This window comes from Squalius cephalus (assembly GCF_949319135.1).
Source record: "Squalius cephalus genome assembly, contig: scaffold_42, whole genome shotgun sequence".
Taxonomy (NCBI): domain Eukaryota; kingdom Metazoa; phylum Chordata; class Actinopteri; order Cypriniformes; family Leuciscidae; genus Squalius; species Squalius cephalus.
In genome coordinates this window covers 558,846-575,006 of record NW_027645824.1, presented here as the reverse complement: position 1 = coordinate 575,006, position 16,161 = coordinate 558,846, and the positions used below count along the sequence as shown (strand labels likewise).

At 37.6% G+C, this 16,161-nt stretch overlaps 1 protein-coding gene across 1 annotated transcript in view; it reads left to right on the top strand.

The window, feature by feature from the left end:
* The window catches only part of LOC307154161 (pleckstrin homology domain-containing family G member 3), a 466,245-nt gene that overhangs the window by 73,957 nt on the left and 376,127 nt on the right, over positions 1 to 16,161 (top strand). The window contains exon 2 of the mRNA XM_079898929.1: positions 2,208 to 2,274. Within this exon, the coding sequence (XP_079755055.1) occupies positions 2,226 to 2,274 (49 nt within the window). The 5' untranslated portion in view covers positions 2,208 to 2,225. The remainder of the gene's footprint in view (positions 1 to 2,207; positions 2,275 to 16,161) is intronic.

Below are 16,161 nucleotides of genomic sequence, written 5' to 3'. Positions count from 1 at the left end.
AATCTAATGGTGAACTGTCAGCTTTGATATCAGTGTCTTCATTGTTTTCAACCACATAATGTTTACAGATCCGATTCTCTGAATTGCGGTGTAAACTAACATGGGGGTGAAATAAAAGCGATATATGTCATACAGCGCTATTGGCTCCTGAATGCGTCACCATGGAATTAATCAGGTGATGCCTTCTAAAATAATGGTCCCCTTACACTCACGTTAGGGGGTCAGCTAGAATATTTGTACGTGTGAAAGGTTTGTTCCTTTACTTCCATATGGCTCAAATCTCATTTGGCAATGGTGACATAAATACATATGCTGACTGTTGACCATTGCTGCACAGGTCAAACAAATGACCACATGAAAGGATAAATGACAGGGTATACTGGTTGGCAGGATCATTTGTTTCTAAGGAAATGGTATCTGGGTGTGGGATCCTAATGTTCTTTTTGTTTTATAGTCTGTCCTGAACCAAAGGAAATGGGTTTATTTTCATAGGTCCATCATAGGCCTAAGCTTGCTGTTGGTGCAGTTATTGCTTGCATGTTGCTATGAAACAACTTTCTCTATATTTTCTTTAATCAATTAAGTCCTTAACAAATGGCTCAGTAAGAAGAAATTAAATATAATGTTGACATAGTGTGTCTGAGTCTTAAACAATCCTAAGACAACTATTCCAGAGTTTAGGTAGAAAAAGGATCTACCTCCTTTTGTGGATTTTGAAATTCCTATCAACAGACCAGAATTTTGCAACTGTAGTGGCTGTGATGGATTATAACACCATAAAAGACTGCATAAGTACTGCAGAGCTGGGCCGATCAAGGCTCTGTAAGCAATTTGCAAAAATTTCAAACTGATACAAAACCGCACTGGTAGCCAATGTAGAGATGATAATATTGGGCTGATGTGATCATGTTTCTTGATTCTTCTTGAACCAGCTGGAGCTTATTTATAGAGCCAACAGGACATCCACTCAGTTGCACATTACAATAATCTAGTCTGGAGGTTATTAATGCATTAATTTGTTTTCAGCATCAGACACAGGACCCTGTGTGTCATAGTTTAGCTTTGTTTTGAGATGAATGAAGGCCTTTCTATAAACATTAACAATGTGACCATTAAAAGACAGATCAAGCATAATACCCAGGTTCTTATCTGCAAAGAATGACACAAGGGTACAACCATTGAGCAACATATCATATTCTAGCATCTTTTATTTAGTGGCATTTAGTCCTATGATTGATTCCACCAATACACTCTGCTAACTTGGAGAATTGAAGAGTCATGACCTCATTGTGTCATGTAGAAATAAAAAGCTGGGTGGTGTTAGAATAGCAATGAAATCTAATTTCATGTTTCCTGATAATGTTCCCCAGGGGAAGAACAGTGAAAAAAAGCATGGGGCCTGATACTGCTCCCTGTGGCACTCCATACATAAACTTGTGTTTGATCTTACATCTCCTCATTTACACAAACAAAAAGGATTGGTTCTAAACCATGCAAATGCCTGCCCACAAATGCTGACGTGATTCTCAAGCCTATCCAAAATTGTCTATGGTATTAGTGTTAAGATCTAACGATAGAAGGAATATATAGCTGCGATCAGATGATACGAGTTGGTCATTTTTTGTAACTAACAAGTATAGTCTCTGTAGTGTTGTGGGGCCTAAATCATGACTGATAATTTCTCTGCAGATATGAAGATGGTTGTGAAAAGTTTTTTTTAAATATTTATTATATAAATGGCAGATTTGAGATTGATCTATAATTAGTTGGTCTATAGGGGTTTTATTACTGCCAACTTTTTGTGACATTCTCTAAGGAAAGTGAAGAGTTAATAATATTGAGAAGAGGTTTTGATTACAGGAAAAGCCACTTTCAGTAGCTTACTGGTTAAAGGATCTAACATGCACATTGTTGGCTTTGAGGATTGGCTAAGCCTTGTTATTTCTTCCTGTTATATGACAATAGCCACATTTCCATTAAAGAGACACTATTCTTTAACTATAACTGACTGTCTTCATAAAAGTTTTGATGACATTTTCTTTTCATTTTACTTCCATATAATGCCTGTTAAAGTAGTGTTTTTAAGCGCAGCTCTTCTTTGTGTAGAGCGGTAACTAAGGAAATGCTATATAGAAATGCTACACCACCTACTGTCAGAGAGTGAATTTGCATGAGATGTTCACATCTTATTTTACTCTGATTTACAGGAGTGAGGCCTCAGTGCCATGCCAGAGAAATCCCATAGCACGGCCCATGACGTCCCAATGGGTGAAGGTAAGACATCACCTCTGCTCTGCATAGAAACTGTGGAGTCAAACTTCTCACAGCCAAAGCAAATGTTTAACTCAGTACTCAATACAATTCAACTTTGATGTACTTCATTATTATTCCATATTATGGCAGTTTTGTTGGTTAGATGATGTCTTTTGATCATTGGTTCAGTGAATACAAGAATAGTATAAATTCAGTCAAAATAATTTACCATGCTTTGGTTTTTTTTTTTTTTTTTTTTTTTTTTTTTAACTACACTTGTAGAGGTGCACCAGACGACTGGTTAGAAAGGTTCAAGTATCCCCTACTGGTAGATGCTGTAACACAATAAAACAGCTTTTCTAGCACTGTTATGACTAGAGTCATCACCTGTACCTCAGACTATAGACTACAAGAGCCATGTATCTATTGTTGTGTCTCTTAACAAAAATTTAGAACATTTTACAAGTTTATGTGCAAGTTTATGTTTATGTACATATTTTTATAATTGACTAGTCTGTTTGTCTAAATGGCTATTTGGCATTGAGAAAGCCCTGAATAATGACACCACACACTGATCAAACACGTTTCCTATTCAAAGTTCTCACAAGATGTCATTAGCTGCGTTTCCATTACCCTTCAAATTGCGCAAATTGAAATTGCAAATTGAAAATACGCTTAATGGAAACACGTAATTTTCGCAAAAACTCCCATTTATCGCAAAAAAGTTTTTACACTCTCATGAGGTGGTTTTTCAGGCAATTCGAAAAATAAATATTTCGCAAATCTGCAATGGAAACAGTTTTTGCGCATTTATAGGTCACCTGACGTAGATGACGCGGTGTGTTTGGACAGAATACGAGACAGTTCTTTATTAAATTCATATAAAACAAATGAATTACAGGAATAATGGATTCTAAACCTCAAATGCCACAATCAAGACCTCGAAGCAGATATGAGGGAGAAACACCCAGAAACTCCTCATATGTGCCGCTCACAAGTATAATAAGGGTCGTTCCTTACCATTAATGCTTGGAAACACACATAGGTCTACATCTCCTTTGATTAATAATAATGGCTAGTGCAGTGGCTGAGATATAGTACATTTACCTACCAATGTCCGTTGCCATGGTTTTTGGAATGATTTAACTTATTGCGAGAGAAAAAAAATGAAGTTTTAGTCGCTTAACATCGGTTAATGGAAACGCCACCATTTCGCAATAGTTTTTTGTCGACATTTAGAAAAAATCGCAAAAGTTTTGCGCAAATCTGTAATGGAAACATGCCTATTGTTTATTAAAAAACAGCTAGACAGAGTCTTGAAATTTCAGAGTCTTGAAATGCGTTTGTCAAAAACAGGTGTACTAACAAAAACATTCCATCTTCATAAACTTAAAATTGACATTTTTGTCCCAAGTATGTAGATATTTCAGCATCCTCCTGTTGTGGGTCAGATTTTTCTGGTTTGTCTAGCATTGTTTTTGAAGGCATCTGAGCTATGTTGAGTCTGTTTTCTATCTCTTTCTCTTGTGTCAAAGTTCATGTCAAAATGGTTGAAATGTTGGTCCACAATTTAACCCTCTGGGGTCTGAGGGGTTTTCTGGGCCCTGGAGGTGTTCTGACATGCTCTGACATTTGTGCTTTTTTCAGTTATTTATAAACATGTTAATGACAAAGATGTAAATTCACTCTATATAGCACAAACAGGGCTACCATAATATGCGACCAACATGCATGTATGTTAGAATTTTTAAGAGAATAATGTTTATGCGTGGTTATTGAAAAAAATAAAAATGAAAGTTGCTGAAATGAGACCACAAAACACATACTAAATATGTGTAAACAAGACTTTTGACTAATGGATGATGTCACATATTGTTTTTTCTTCAAAATGATGTGAAAATCATCCTGCCTAATCGTTCAAATAAAACAATACATTGATTTAAACTTTGCAAGTCAGTTTTTTTGTCAGAAGAGGTTTATGCGTGGGAGTGGTAATGCCCTATCAATATTAATGAGATTCAGACCAGGGGTGTGACATAGACACCCCCCCCAATGGCTAATGGGCCATCAAGTGAAGCAGCCTGAACAAAGTAGAGGAGATTCAAAGGTTTTGTTTTTCAATCTGTTTTATTGTAATTCCTCTATGTGGAGGAACTAAATGTTCTAAATTTGCTTTAAGCAAATCAAATGTGAGCAAAATAAAAAAATAACCAGTCTGCTATAAACAAAGCAATGATAAACGATAAACAAAAGTAAAGGCAGGTATCTCACAGTAAATGCTCATGCCCCGTTGATGCGGGCTCTAAGCAAATCAAATGTGAGCAAAATAAAGAATCCTGAAAAAACTATCACAGGTTATAAAAAAAATATATTAAGCAGCACAACAGTTTCCAACATTGATTTAAAAAAATAGTCATCATATCAGAATGATTTCTGAAGGCTGGTGGTTAGTGGAAGTTGGTCAGCAGAGCACACACATCTGAACACAGTCACACATCTTTATGCCACTCCTGAAAACAGTTCCTGTTTAACTGAAGACATAAGTGAACATTGCATGCCTGGCATTTCCATGGTGTTAATTGTCTTTTACCACGCACTGCTGTGCAATGCACACAATTGCGGCGACCAACTGTGGCAGCATCCCTGTCATCTGATGTCAGCTCAGCTCCTGGGACCGGTACATGGTCACTATTGGTCCGTTTTGGTGCTGTTTTCTTTGACACACCACAGAGCTCTGTTATAAGTTGCTCCATAAACTCTTTATGGGACAAGTTACCATGTAGCTCTTTGTGCACAATGAAAGAGTTGGTGGAAGCAATGTCCAAGAAGTGTAGAAAGATCTTTCTGTACCACTTCATGGTTTTGTGTTGTGCAGTGTAGTACTGTATCAGCTGGTCAGACAGGTCAACACCCCCCATGTGTTTGTTGTAGGCAGTCACAGGTGCAGGACATGGAAATGTCTTTGTCTGATAACACAATAAAAGAACTTGTATTATCATTATCAATCACTAATGGCCATGGATAAAAAAAGACAACGGTTTTTGTCATTTCACACAAGAATAGGTATAGGCTACTTTTATATTATTATGATGTAAACACAATTAGGCTACATTTCATCTGTAAAATATTACGTCTATGTACTTACTCAGTATGATTCTCGATCGCACTGAGACCTGACCGACACCTGCGTGCCCCTCTGCGGGGTGCTGGAGAAGAAGAGCTTGAAGCAGACACATTCCTAAAAAAATAAAATAAAAATAAAACTGTTAGCATACATTATTCAAAGTAAACTGATGAGCAATTGATGGTTATGGACCATTGATGGGCCATATAGACCGCACGCATTTAGTGAAGCACGCAATAAACGGATCGTTCGCGAACGACACATCACTAAACACACAGTCTGTATTCAAAAACATCTGCAGCATGATAAATACTGTCATAGGCCAACCAAAACCAGAACATTTATATAAAAATATAATGTATTTAGACAGTATCACATATTTTACCGGAGGCTGAAATATAGTTGCACTAAACCACATATAACCTATAAGCAGATATTCGCAAACATCAACATTATGCATAATGCAGTATTTTAGCATGAATCAGTGTCATAAGCTAATCAAAACTGAGTGAAATATATTTAATATACAAATATGTTTAAAGAGCAATATCACATTTAAAAAAAAGTTTACACTTGAGCATATAAGTTCCACGGATTTTAGGGATATTGTAAGGCAATCGTTCCTGTAAGTTGTCAAAAGCTAGCCAAAACTAGGGAAAATATAGTCTAAAAATTCAGAAATTAAATATATATAAAGTTCTATATTATCAGAAAAGGAATTATATAACAGTAAACAACTTACTCTGAACTTGTATCCTCTGCGGGATCAATTCGCTCTTGAAAATGCTGCCGTTCTTCGTCTGAATTACAATCTTCCTCTGAGGAAAAGGTGATTTCTTCCTCGCTGTCCAGAATCATCTGAAGGGTGTCTTTACCGGAGAAATGAGCCATCCTCTCTAAACACGATGAATTATCAGTGAATCTGATCTGATGAAACTTCGTGTTTTCAAGGCATTGATCGGGGGGCGTGTGCGAAGCAGAGATTACCTAAACTATTTACCATGTGAATAGCGCCGGGGGCGGGGCGGCCTCAGCTTATTAGAGATAATGAGGGAGAAGGAAAAAAACGGCACCTCTCCTTGCTTTCAAACGGATTACATGAGTTAAAGGGGGGGTGAAATGCTCATTTTCACTCAATCTCCTGTTAATCTTGAGTACCTATAGAGTAATATTGCATCCTTCATATCTCCAAAAAGTCTTTTGTTTTATTAAATTTTTAACAGAAAGATAGACTGTACCGAGTCTTTCCGGAAAAAAACGAGCAGCTGGGGGCGGGCCCTGTGGGCAAAGCTTAGCTGTGCTAACGCGCCAAGCTAGTGACAACACACAGAGACATTTGTTCAACAAACAGTTTTACTCACCGTCCGGTTCCAACGCACGACCGCGAACCTTTATCATTGTGACTGCTCGATCCTTAAGCATTAGACGATCTGCAAATCCGTCGATATGGGCTTTGTTTATAAAACAATCATCGTCGAAATGCAGGGAACAAACAGTCTAACAGTTACACTACTCCGTTTATGCTCAGGAAAACAAACTCCATCCACGGGTTCCTTAACGCTGGGTTCTTTGGGAATCTGTGCAGGGTTGTCTTTCCCTGGCAACCAAAAACACACTTCTTTGGTGACATTGACTTCCCAAAAGCCGGGCAGGGCGCTTTGATGGCGAACTGCTTTCACTCTCTTGCTCTGGTCTAAGAGTGCGCGCGCGGCCGCGATCTTACCGGAGAAGTGCCCTTAGGACCCATATAAGGAAATTCCGCCCTATCTTACGTAAGACAGAGCCATACTCGAAAAAAACTTTCCGAAACTTGTGACAAACCAGAAGGAGTATTTTTGGAACAAAAATACTCCTTCAAACGTACAACTTAGTTTTTGAAACTTTGTCCATGTTTAGCATGGGAATCCAACTCTTTACCAGTGTAAAAAACTCAGTATGCATGAAATAGCATTTCACCCCCCCTTTAAAAACATTTGTTTTTTATATTAATTACTTCACTTAAAAGAAGAGAATGCCAGCTTCATAAAGACATATCTCACGTGTCTGTGTGAGAAGTATTCGCTGAGTTACAGATCATTTTCGGACGCGTTTCAGAATGACAGAGAGGAGGCAGAATTCGCATCATGTTTATTTTTCTTTATTTGGCGAAAAGCACAACACTTTGTTTTTATTGTGAGTATACACAAAAATAATACACACTTAACAGGATCGATTGATGTATAACACAAGCATATAAGATAAAAAGTAATATTTTTTTTTACATTTTTTTTTTCACTGATAGGGAAAAAAACGAGCCTATCGCGCCGGCGCGATAGCCGACCTCAGGGGGTTAAGTCTAGGGATTTTGGAATCATCACTTTGTCCAGTTTGCTTTGTAAGATAAGAATACAATTTATGTGCTGCCACAATAGGTTTAATGAGTGTAAGTTATAATCCATCAACTGTCCCATAACTCATTCAGACTAAAAAAGCATAGCATTGTGCTGACGGCCACCCACAGACCCTAGCTTTAGTTATTCAATAGGTTTTTCATTTAAACATGTCCTTTGTATGAAGAACATGATCTCTCCAATCAAATACACATCTTTCAATACACATTATTTTCATAAGCAGCTTTACAGAAATTCATGATTTTAGTGTTTATATTAATTATTTAATTAGTTATTAAATAATAACTAAGTTATATTATTAATTGTCCACATTTAGCTGTTTAGAGATGGGCGATAATAGTATATTTTACATTTGGCAAAGATATAAACAATCAAGCACTTGCGATTTGCTATTTATTGTGTTGCTTTATGTGAGTTGTGCTGTATGTATGCGGGTAAAATTGGATAAACTTGTTAGTGGGAGTTATTCAATTGTTATGAGGTTATATGGTTTTGTTCAATTTATAACTATTTGGTGTAGAGAACATCTAACATTTGGTCAAGTCACCTTCATTTATATTGTACTTTTTTCAATACAGATTGCTTCAAAACAGCTTTACAGTGATAATAGGAAATTAATGGAATAGAGATTGTTTTGGCTTTACTGCAGATCTAGAAGTAAGTTTTTAATTGATTCATTTCCGTTGTAAAAATCATTAGTTATTAACTTAGGGGCCGCTTACACGACACCGTTTTCAACTGAAAACAGAAAACTTTTATTGCGTTCTGGCTGTTCATTTACACGATAATGTAATGAAAATGAAAGTATTTTTTGATCTTGGATGCATGTAAACCTATTTAAAACAAAATTAGGAATCTTTGATATAGTGTAATGGGGAACTCAAATGCTGAAACTACTGTTTTATACAACAGGCTGTATGTTTGACTGTTTTTTACAGTTAAGTCTTAAACAATGTGCTTTATCTAAGAACATCTAAATTATCTGGTTTCATGCAAGTCAAAAATCTGCATATCAACCTGACAAATTTTATTAAAAAAATAACCCCCCCCCCCCCCCCCACACACACACACACACAGAGGCCAGCCCAAAAAGTCACTATTTGGATTTAAATAGGCTAATGCTTACAGTTTTTTTCAGTTGTTTTAGCACCATTTTGAAAACAGGGCCCAGTTTGTCAAAACACTACACACAATTAGCACAACCCTACACCAAAGTAGCACAACACTTCAGATCATTTGCAAAATGGAACACTTTTGTCAAAACTATACACGACTTCATAAAAACAATATTTTGTTTCGAAACACACACATTTCATATGACTTCAATCTTTTTGAACCAGTTACACACTGCTGTTGCTAACCTAAAACACTTTTAGCAAGTCTAATTCTCAGTGATTAGAGTACTGTAAATGAAGTACACAGAGAAAGTGCAACTATACAATAGTTCACCAAACACTACACAAGACCAATGCTGCAGACTGAGGAAAATATCATTTATTTCTCTCCATATACCCAAATCAGTCAACATGTCAACATGGAGAATCACAACAAAACATGTCCCAGTTTTCATGCTACTACAGTAGTCTGCATAACACTGTTAGCTCAGCAAACAACAGACAAACGTAAAATATTGTATCCAGTACAGGTTACAATTACAGTAAATAACAACAACAACAAACATAAAAAATAATCTGAAAAAAAAACTGACAATATTGTCCAGAAAATACTACAGTAAACATACTATACATTATCTCTTCGCCTAGCTGGATCTGGCCAGAGAATTTCATCAATATCACAAGTAGTGTTGTCAAAAGACCCGTTAATTCGGTACCAAGTCGGTACTAAAAAAATGTAAACGTCACGGTACCAAGTTTTCTTAAGTACCGGTGGTACCGAGGACCCGTTCAAACCCGGTTCCTTGATGCGCATGCATGCACGCATGCACTGAGCGCGTGCAGTTGCGCGTCCTCTTTATTAAAGCACTGAGACATGGCGATCGGCAGTGCTGCTGATGTGGTGGCTGTAAATCCACTTGTTGATAAGAAAGGAGGAAAGAGACACATATGGAAATAATTTGGATTAGGCTAATGTCACGTTGCCATAAGTGGCCGTTCACGCGTTTTTGCACATGCAGATTCGTTATTCCAAATGTAGGCGCGCGGCAAGCGCACAAGATTGTGTAGTTCAGGATAGGTCTAGTATACAATTAATGTAAAAAAAGTCATGTGTGCAGTATGCAACATCACAGTGCTAAAGTGCACAATACAAACCTCCACATACTCATGCCGCAGCTGTTTGACCCTCTCTGAATTCCGCTCAAAAGGCACTCGATAAAGTTGTTTCATTTGAACCTGATGTCTTTTCAGGATGCGTGCCAGTGTTGACTGAGAGACCTGATGGACATTATTGAAAATGGCATGGTCACCGTCACCGATAATGTTTGCTTGTAGTTCTCTGAGCCTGATAGCATTTTTGGCCAAAACCATGTTTATTATCTCTCTCTCTTGTTCTTGCGTGAATATGGGCCCCCTTCCTCCTTGTCGTTTCCGACCCTCAATCCTATGTAGAGAATAATACATGTAACTTACTGTACAATGTCACAGGAAGGGGTATCACAAGTGCTGATATGGTATACAATAAGCAGCTGATTACTGTAACTGTAGACAGATCTTCTTTTACCTGTTTTCCTGTCGAAGAGTCTTTATGACAGATGCCATTGCCACTGTATATCTGCTAAGATTTGGCTGAACTCTCAGTCCAGCCTACCTCAGCATAGGGCTGGTCCGAATACCATTTTTTGAGCTTCGAAGCTTCGATAGGAATTAACATCGAATATTCGAAGCTTCGGAGGGAGGGGGGCTGAACATATTCTTCTCTCTAATAAAGGCAGGAATCTCTATGCGTCTGTCTGTTTGCATTTAGATTATTTATCTTGCATTTAGAACCGTTCATCCAATCGACTTCACGAGTGCAGTGTCACATTTGGTGCAATACAGACGCGAGACGTGACTCGTTCAGAATTAATAAACTTTTAATACAGAACAGCGCGAGCGGGAAGCGGGCGCGCGCCTCACGCGCAGGGCTCCGAGAACGGACACTGCACTAGTGATACAAAACACAGCCTAATATTTTTCTGAGTAACAAATAACTCTCAAATCTGAAATCAGCAGCACAGTAATTACTGACACAGTAAAGGGTAGGCTAATATATTGTTTCTATTCTATTTCCACAATGTCAAAGCAACGCAGCTTATAGCCTACAAGCATGCACTTCTGCCCATACAAACTCCGCTGTTCTGCGCTCTAAAATAAGAGTATTGTATTTCGCCCAAAAATGCTAAAAAAATAACCGTGTGAGAGCGTGTTTTAGGCTATATCATGTTATAACCAGATATGACGACGCTTACAGCACACGTCACCGCAGATCAGCATCTATTCATCAAGCCAACGTGCAAACTATCGCAAATCAAAGTGAAAGTGGGTCGCAGATGCTTTAACACACAATCAACTTCATTAAAAGTAAAGAACCGAAATGATCTTACCAGGGCTGTTGCCGCTCTCTATTGCGGTCTTTGATTTAGAAATTTTAGCTGACGATCAGTAAAATGCAGCTTATCTGTTGCTAGTGACGTGCACTCCATTACATCTGCCTATAGCGCGGGATTTGAAGTTCGGATTCATATCCGTTTTGCAAAAACACATTTATGTGTTCATTGTTCATATTGATAAATCAGAGAGAACTATCCGATCTGAGAAAACGCATGACAGCCCCATTCAAGCGCGAATGGGAACCGTTTCTAGGGGGATGCCAGGTGTGAAAAAAAATAAATAAATTTAAACCGAATATTCGAATGTCAAATTTGAAAATCGAATACCAACCCACCGAACGAATATTCGAATACTCGAATATTCTGGTACAGCCCTACCTCAGCATCAGTCCGTGGTTCACAACATGGTCCACTAGTGTTGCATGAATGTCATTTGATAAGTTTGGTCCTCTTCTTCTTTGTGCACGTTCTCCTCCTGCTTCAGGTGTTCCTCGACCTGTGGCTCGGCCTCTGCCACTTCCTCTACCTCCTCCTCCTCTGTGTACTCCTCCTCTGTGTACTCCTCCTCTTACCCTCACTCTTCTTCTGACTCCTTCCATTTTGGTTGAAGGCAGTTGAACCTACCTGCTGCATTTTTATAGTGCTTAAACCTGATTGGTGTGTCTACAATTTAGCAATCATGTGTTTGTGCACCTGATGGCTGTGTTTAACAGATTGGCTCATAGGTGTGGTCATTTGACTGTCAGTGCTTTGGAATTGCAAGGAAGTGACATCATGATATACTTCTGTGTCTGATGTATACAAGTGCGTTTAGTGTTTTGCAAATCACTGTGTGTAATGTTTTGCAAATAGTGTGAAGCTGACAATGTACTTACAGTTGTGCAAATCTAGCCTTGTGTTTTGCTCCTTGAGTGTAAGGTTTTACTAATTGTGGGAAAAGTTTAATTTTAGTGTGTAAGCAATCGTAAAAAACTGTAAGAGTCTATGATTGGATCATTATTGCAGTGATTGTTATGTTTCTAGCATGTTATTTGTTTGGCAACAGTTCTTCTAACCCTAATTGATAGAGTGTGTAGCTTTTCCTTTATTAACCAGGTAGACACATTATGGCCATATTCCAGGATGACAATGCCAAGATTCATGAGGCTCAAATTGTGCACCAAAAATCGATGCACTTCTTGATGGAAATAACATTACAACATTTATTTCCCTTTAGAGGTGCATACATTTTTGGGTCAAGATCTTGTATTGACAATGCAAGAGTCAAGCACTCTATAAAGTCTCCTTCAGCACATCCCAAAGACTTTCACTGAGTTTAAGATCTGGACTCAGAGGAGCATCAATTCATGTGTGAAAATGATTCTTCATGCTCCTCCCAACCATTCTTTCACAATTTCAGCCTGATGAATCTTGACATTGTCATCCTGGAATATGATCATGATGTGTCTTCCTACATGGTTAAGAAAGGAAAAGCTATACACTCCAACAATTAGGATTAGAAGAACTGCTGCCAAACATATAAAATGCTAGAAACATAACAATAATGCAATGCTATATGCAATACTGCAATAATGATACAATCATGGTCTCTTAGAACTATGAACCACAAAGAACCAAATTTTATGTAAAATACATACATACTCATGAGATCATGATGCACTGTACATTGTGATTATTTTTTCAGTTTGCAGCAACATCACTCAAAACTCTGTGGAGAGCATTTGAGGGCATACACACAGGACAAGAACACAGGGTTAATTTAAGGTCAGGGCTCGACATTAAGGCTTGTCCGCTTGTCCGGGACAAGTGGATTTTTTTGTAGGACAAGTGGAAGAGAAAATTTGTTGTCCCACTGGACAAGTTAAATTTCAAACAAAATAAAATGCCATGTTACTTCACGTTATGTGCCACTCATTACGTCTATAATTTTACAGATTTAATTTTACCGATTTGAGACGTCGCATCACTGCCAGATTCAAACTGTGCTTTCGCGCGTTGGCTGGCGCTGAGCCAGAGTCGGACGCGTTCAGCGCTGTCATATATCACAACTAAGCAGTGTTTTCAACCTCATAATGTTTATTTTAGGTTTCAGATATTTAAATACACATAAGCACGAGTAAAACAATACATTTGGAGTTTGTAAAATACACACTGATGTCTGTGGAAGCAGCAATAACAATCTATTCAAATATAATTTGCCGACATGTGTTATTCATATCAGACAAACATAGTGGAAGTAACTATAAAGTTTACTCTATTCTTCTCAGTTCACCGGCCACTTTCTTGCATTTATTTCGGGAGAAACTGATTAATTCACGTGCTGTAAATCCGACTGACAGGACAACATTGTGGCGCTCATATCATGTTATAGATCAAGCTTATTTATAAAGGTTTTTAAACAACCAAACACACTCACTTACACGTATTTGAGAATCGGAATATCAGATAGGCTGATTGATGACATGGTAAGCAAGTTTGTGAATATTTTGAATAAAAAAGGAAAAGCGAAATAAAAGCGACACATCTGTCATACAGTATTATTGTATTATTGCACTGGGTGGAGGGCAGTTTTTATGAAAGAAAATTATAGGTATATTTTATATGGTATCCCATAAAATGCTCTAAAATAAATAAAGCAATATATTCAAATAAATAAATTAAATCTTAATTCATGAAAACTTAAAGATTAACGGTTGTTGTTTTTTCAGCCAATCACAATGTCTCTTTTTCAATGTCTTTTTCAAATGCTGCTTTCACTTGTTATTAATAACCAGATTGACTTTATTTCTGTCAGACTCTACAGAAGCTCTTATTGAGCATTAACAGGTTTTGGTGTTAACGATTCATTAAATGTTTCATTTAAAGTCACCAGAATCGTGATTAGTGTCAGCTTTATTTGGGCTCTTTACCCTTAACTCTTTAACATTAGTTTTCTCTGATTGCTGTAAATGTGTATTTAATTTAACACATTTGAAACAGCAGAAATAATCATGAGAAAAATATGCTCCGATGATAATATTATCATCATGAACATGTAAAATTGTTCAGCTGAAGCTCAGAAAGAGTTTTATATTTGAAAGAAGAGTGTACTACATAATAGATTAGCATAATGCGATTATCTTAAAATTAATTAATAAATACACAGTTCGTACAGAATTTTACAGTCTAAGGCATAGGTTCTCAAAGTGCGGCCCGCAGAAACATTTCTGGCGGCCCGCGATAACATCTGATAACATCTGTAAAACTGTTAAAACTGTAGGCTACATTGCTTTGAAAAAATTAATCTCCGTTTAGTGGTGTTTAGCGTCATCTATAGGCATAAGCGGTAATTACAGGTGTGATCCGACCGATCGCAGGTGACTTAATGACAAGCTTATTATAGCCGCGTTTCCATCAAATTTTTCACGGCGCGAACACTTGCATTTTCCTATCAACAGTGGAAACAACTTAAAATACTCAATAATTTCTGGTCATACAGAAAATAATAATACATTATTCGCAACTACTTTTATTTGTGTAAACTCATAATAACAAAAAAACGTTGTGCTTTTGTAAAATAAAACAAAACAATCAGTAGCCTACGCACTTTCATGATCTCCGTGAACTGGAGCGCGAGAACTGAAACTAAATATAGCCTGTGTAGGCTAAAGCTTGAAATGTCCACTTTTAAACAAACAAACTCGAATCGAAAGCTAATACCTTCTGATGTTATCCGTATGAAAGGTGCATTTCTCTCTAAAAGCGCATATGCTTAACAGCGGAGATGGAGATTTTAGCCGACACTTAGAAAACAATAGTTTATTAATAAACAATTAAAATGCCTCGCTGTTTTTTCAGACACATTTATTATCATTATTCTATAACTCACCTTTCTGTGGGCTGTGGTTCCAGAGACACAGGCTATATTCAGCACTGTGGGAAAAATATCAATTCCAGGTTCTAATTTGGCCTTAGAAAACCAGTAAAATCGACATGTTTTCCATATTAATTTGTGAATATTTTGAAAACAAAAATCTGAAAATTCGTCGATATTTACTTTTTTGCGCATCAGTTGGTGTAGCCAGTTCAACATTAAAATTTTGGTGTTCAACTTTGCGTTTTAAAAAGACAACAACCGTTCATTTTTCGTTTTTCAATTACGGGTTAAAAAGATAGATAATAATAGCGCAAAACATTTGCGCAAATCTGTAATAATGGAAACGCGACTGACAGGCAATTATAGATATGAATGATGATGACGATGACTTGTTTGGTAAGCCTCTATTTTAAAAGTCTCTCTCTCTCTCTCTCTCTCTCTCTCTCTGTTCTGTCTCTCTCTCTCTCTCTCTGTTCTGTCTCTCTCTCTCTCTTTCTTTTCTGTCTCTCTCTGTTCTGTCTCTCTCTTTCTCTCTCTCTCTCTCTCTCTGTTCTCTCTCTCTCTCTCTCTCTCTCTCTCTCTCTCTCTCTCTCTCTCTGTTCTCTCTCTCTCTCTCTGTTCTCTCTCTCTGTTCTCTCTCTCTCTCTCTCTCTCTCTCTCTCTCTCTCTCTCTCTCTCTCTCTCTCTCTCTCTCTCTCTCTCTCTGTCCCTGTCCCTGTCCCTGTCCCTGTCCCTGTCCCTGTCAGGTTTTCCTGTGGTGCTTTGGTAGCTGGAATTGCCCCTGAATAAGGCCTATGCTGATAAGAAGCAAGGCACACTGAGGCTGTTTGTTCTAAATAAGTTTGTTCTTGAAATGGACTGCACACAGGACTGTTATATCCCAAATTTGTCTGTTGAGGGTAGAGAACCCCAGGGATTTTGTTTGCATTGCAATTTTTCTCAAGATTTGCCAGGTTTAGCCTCAGTTATATAATAATAGCCTCAATAAATG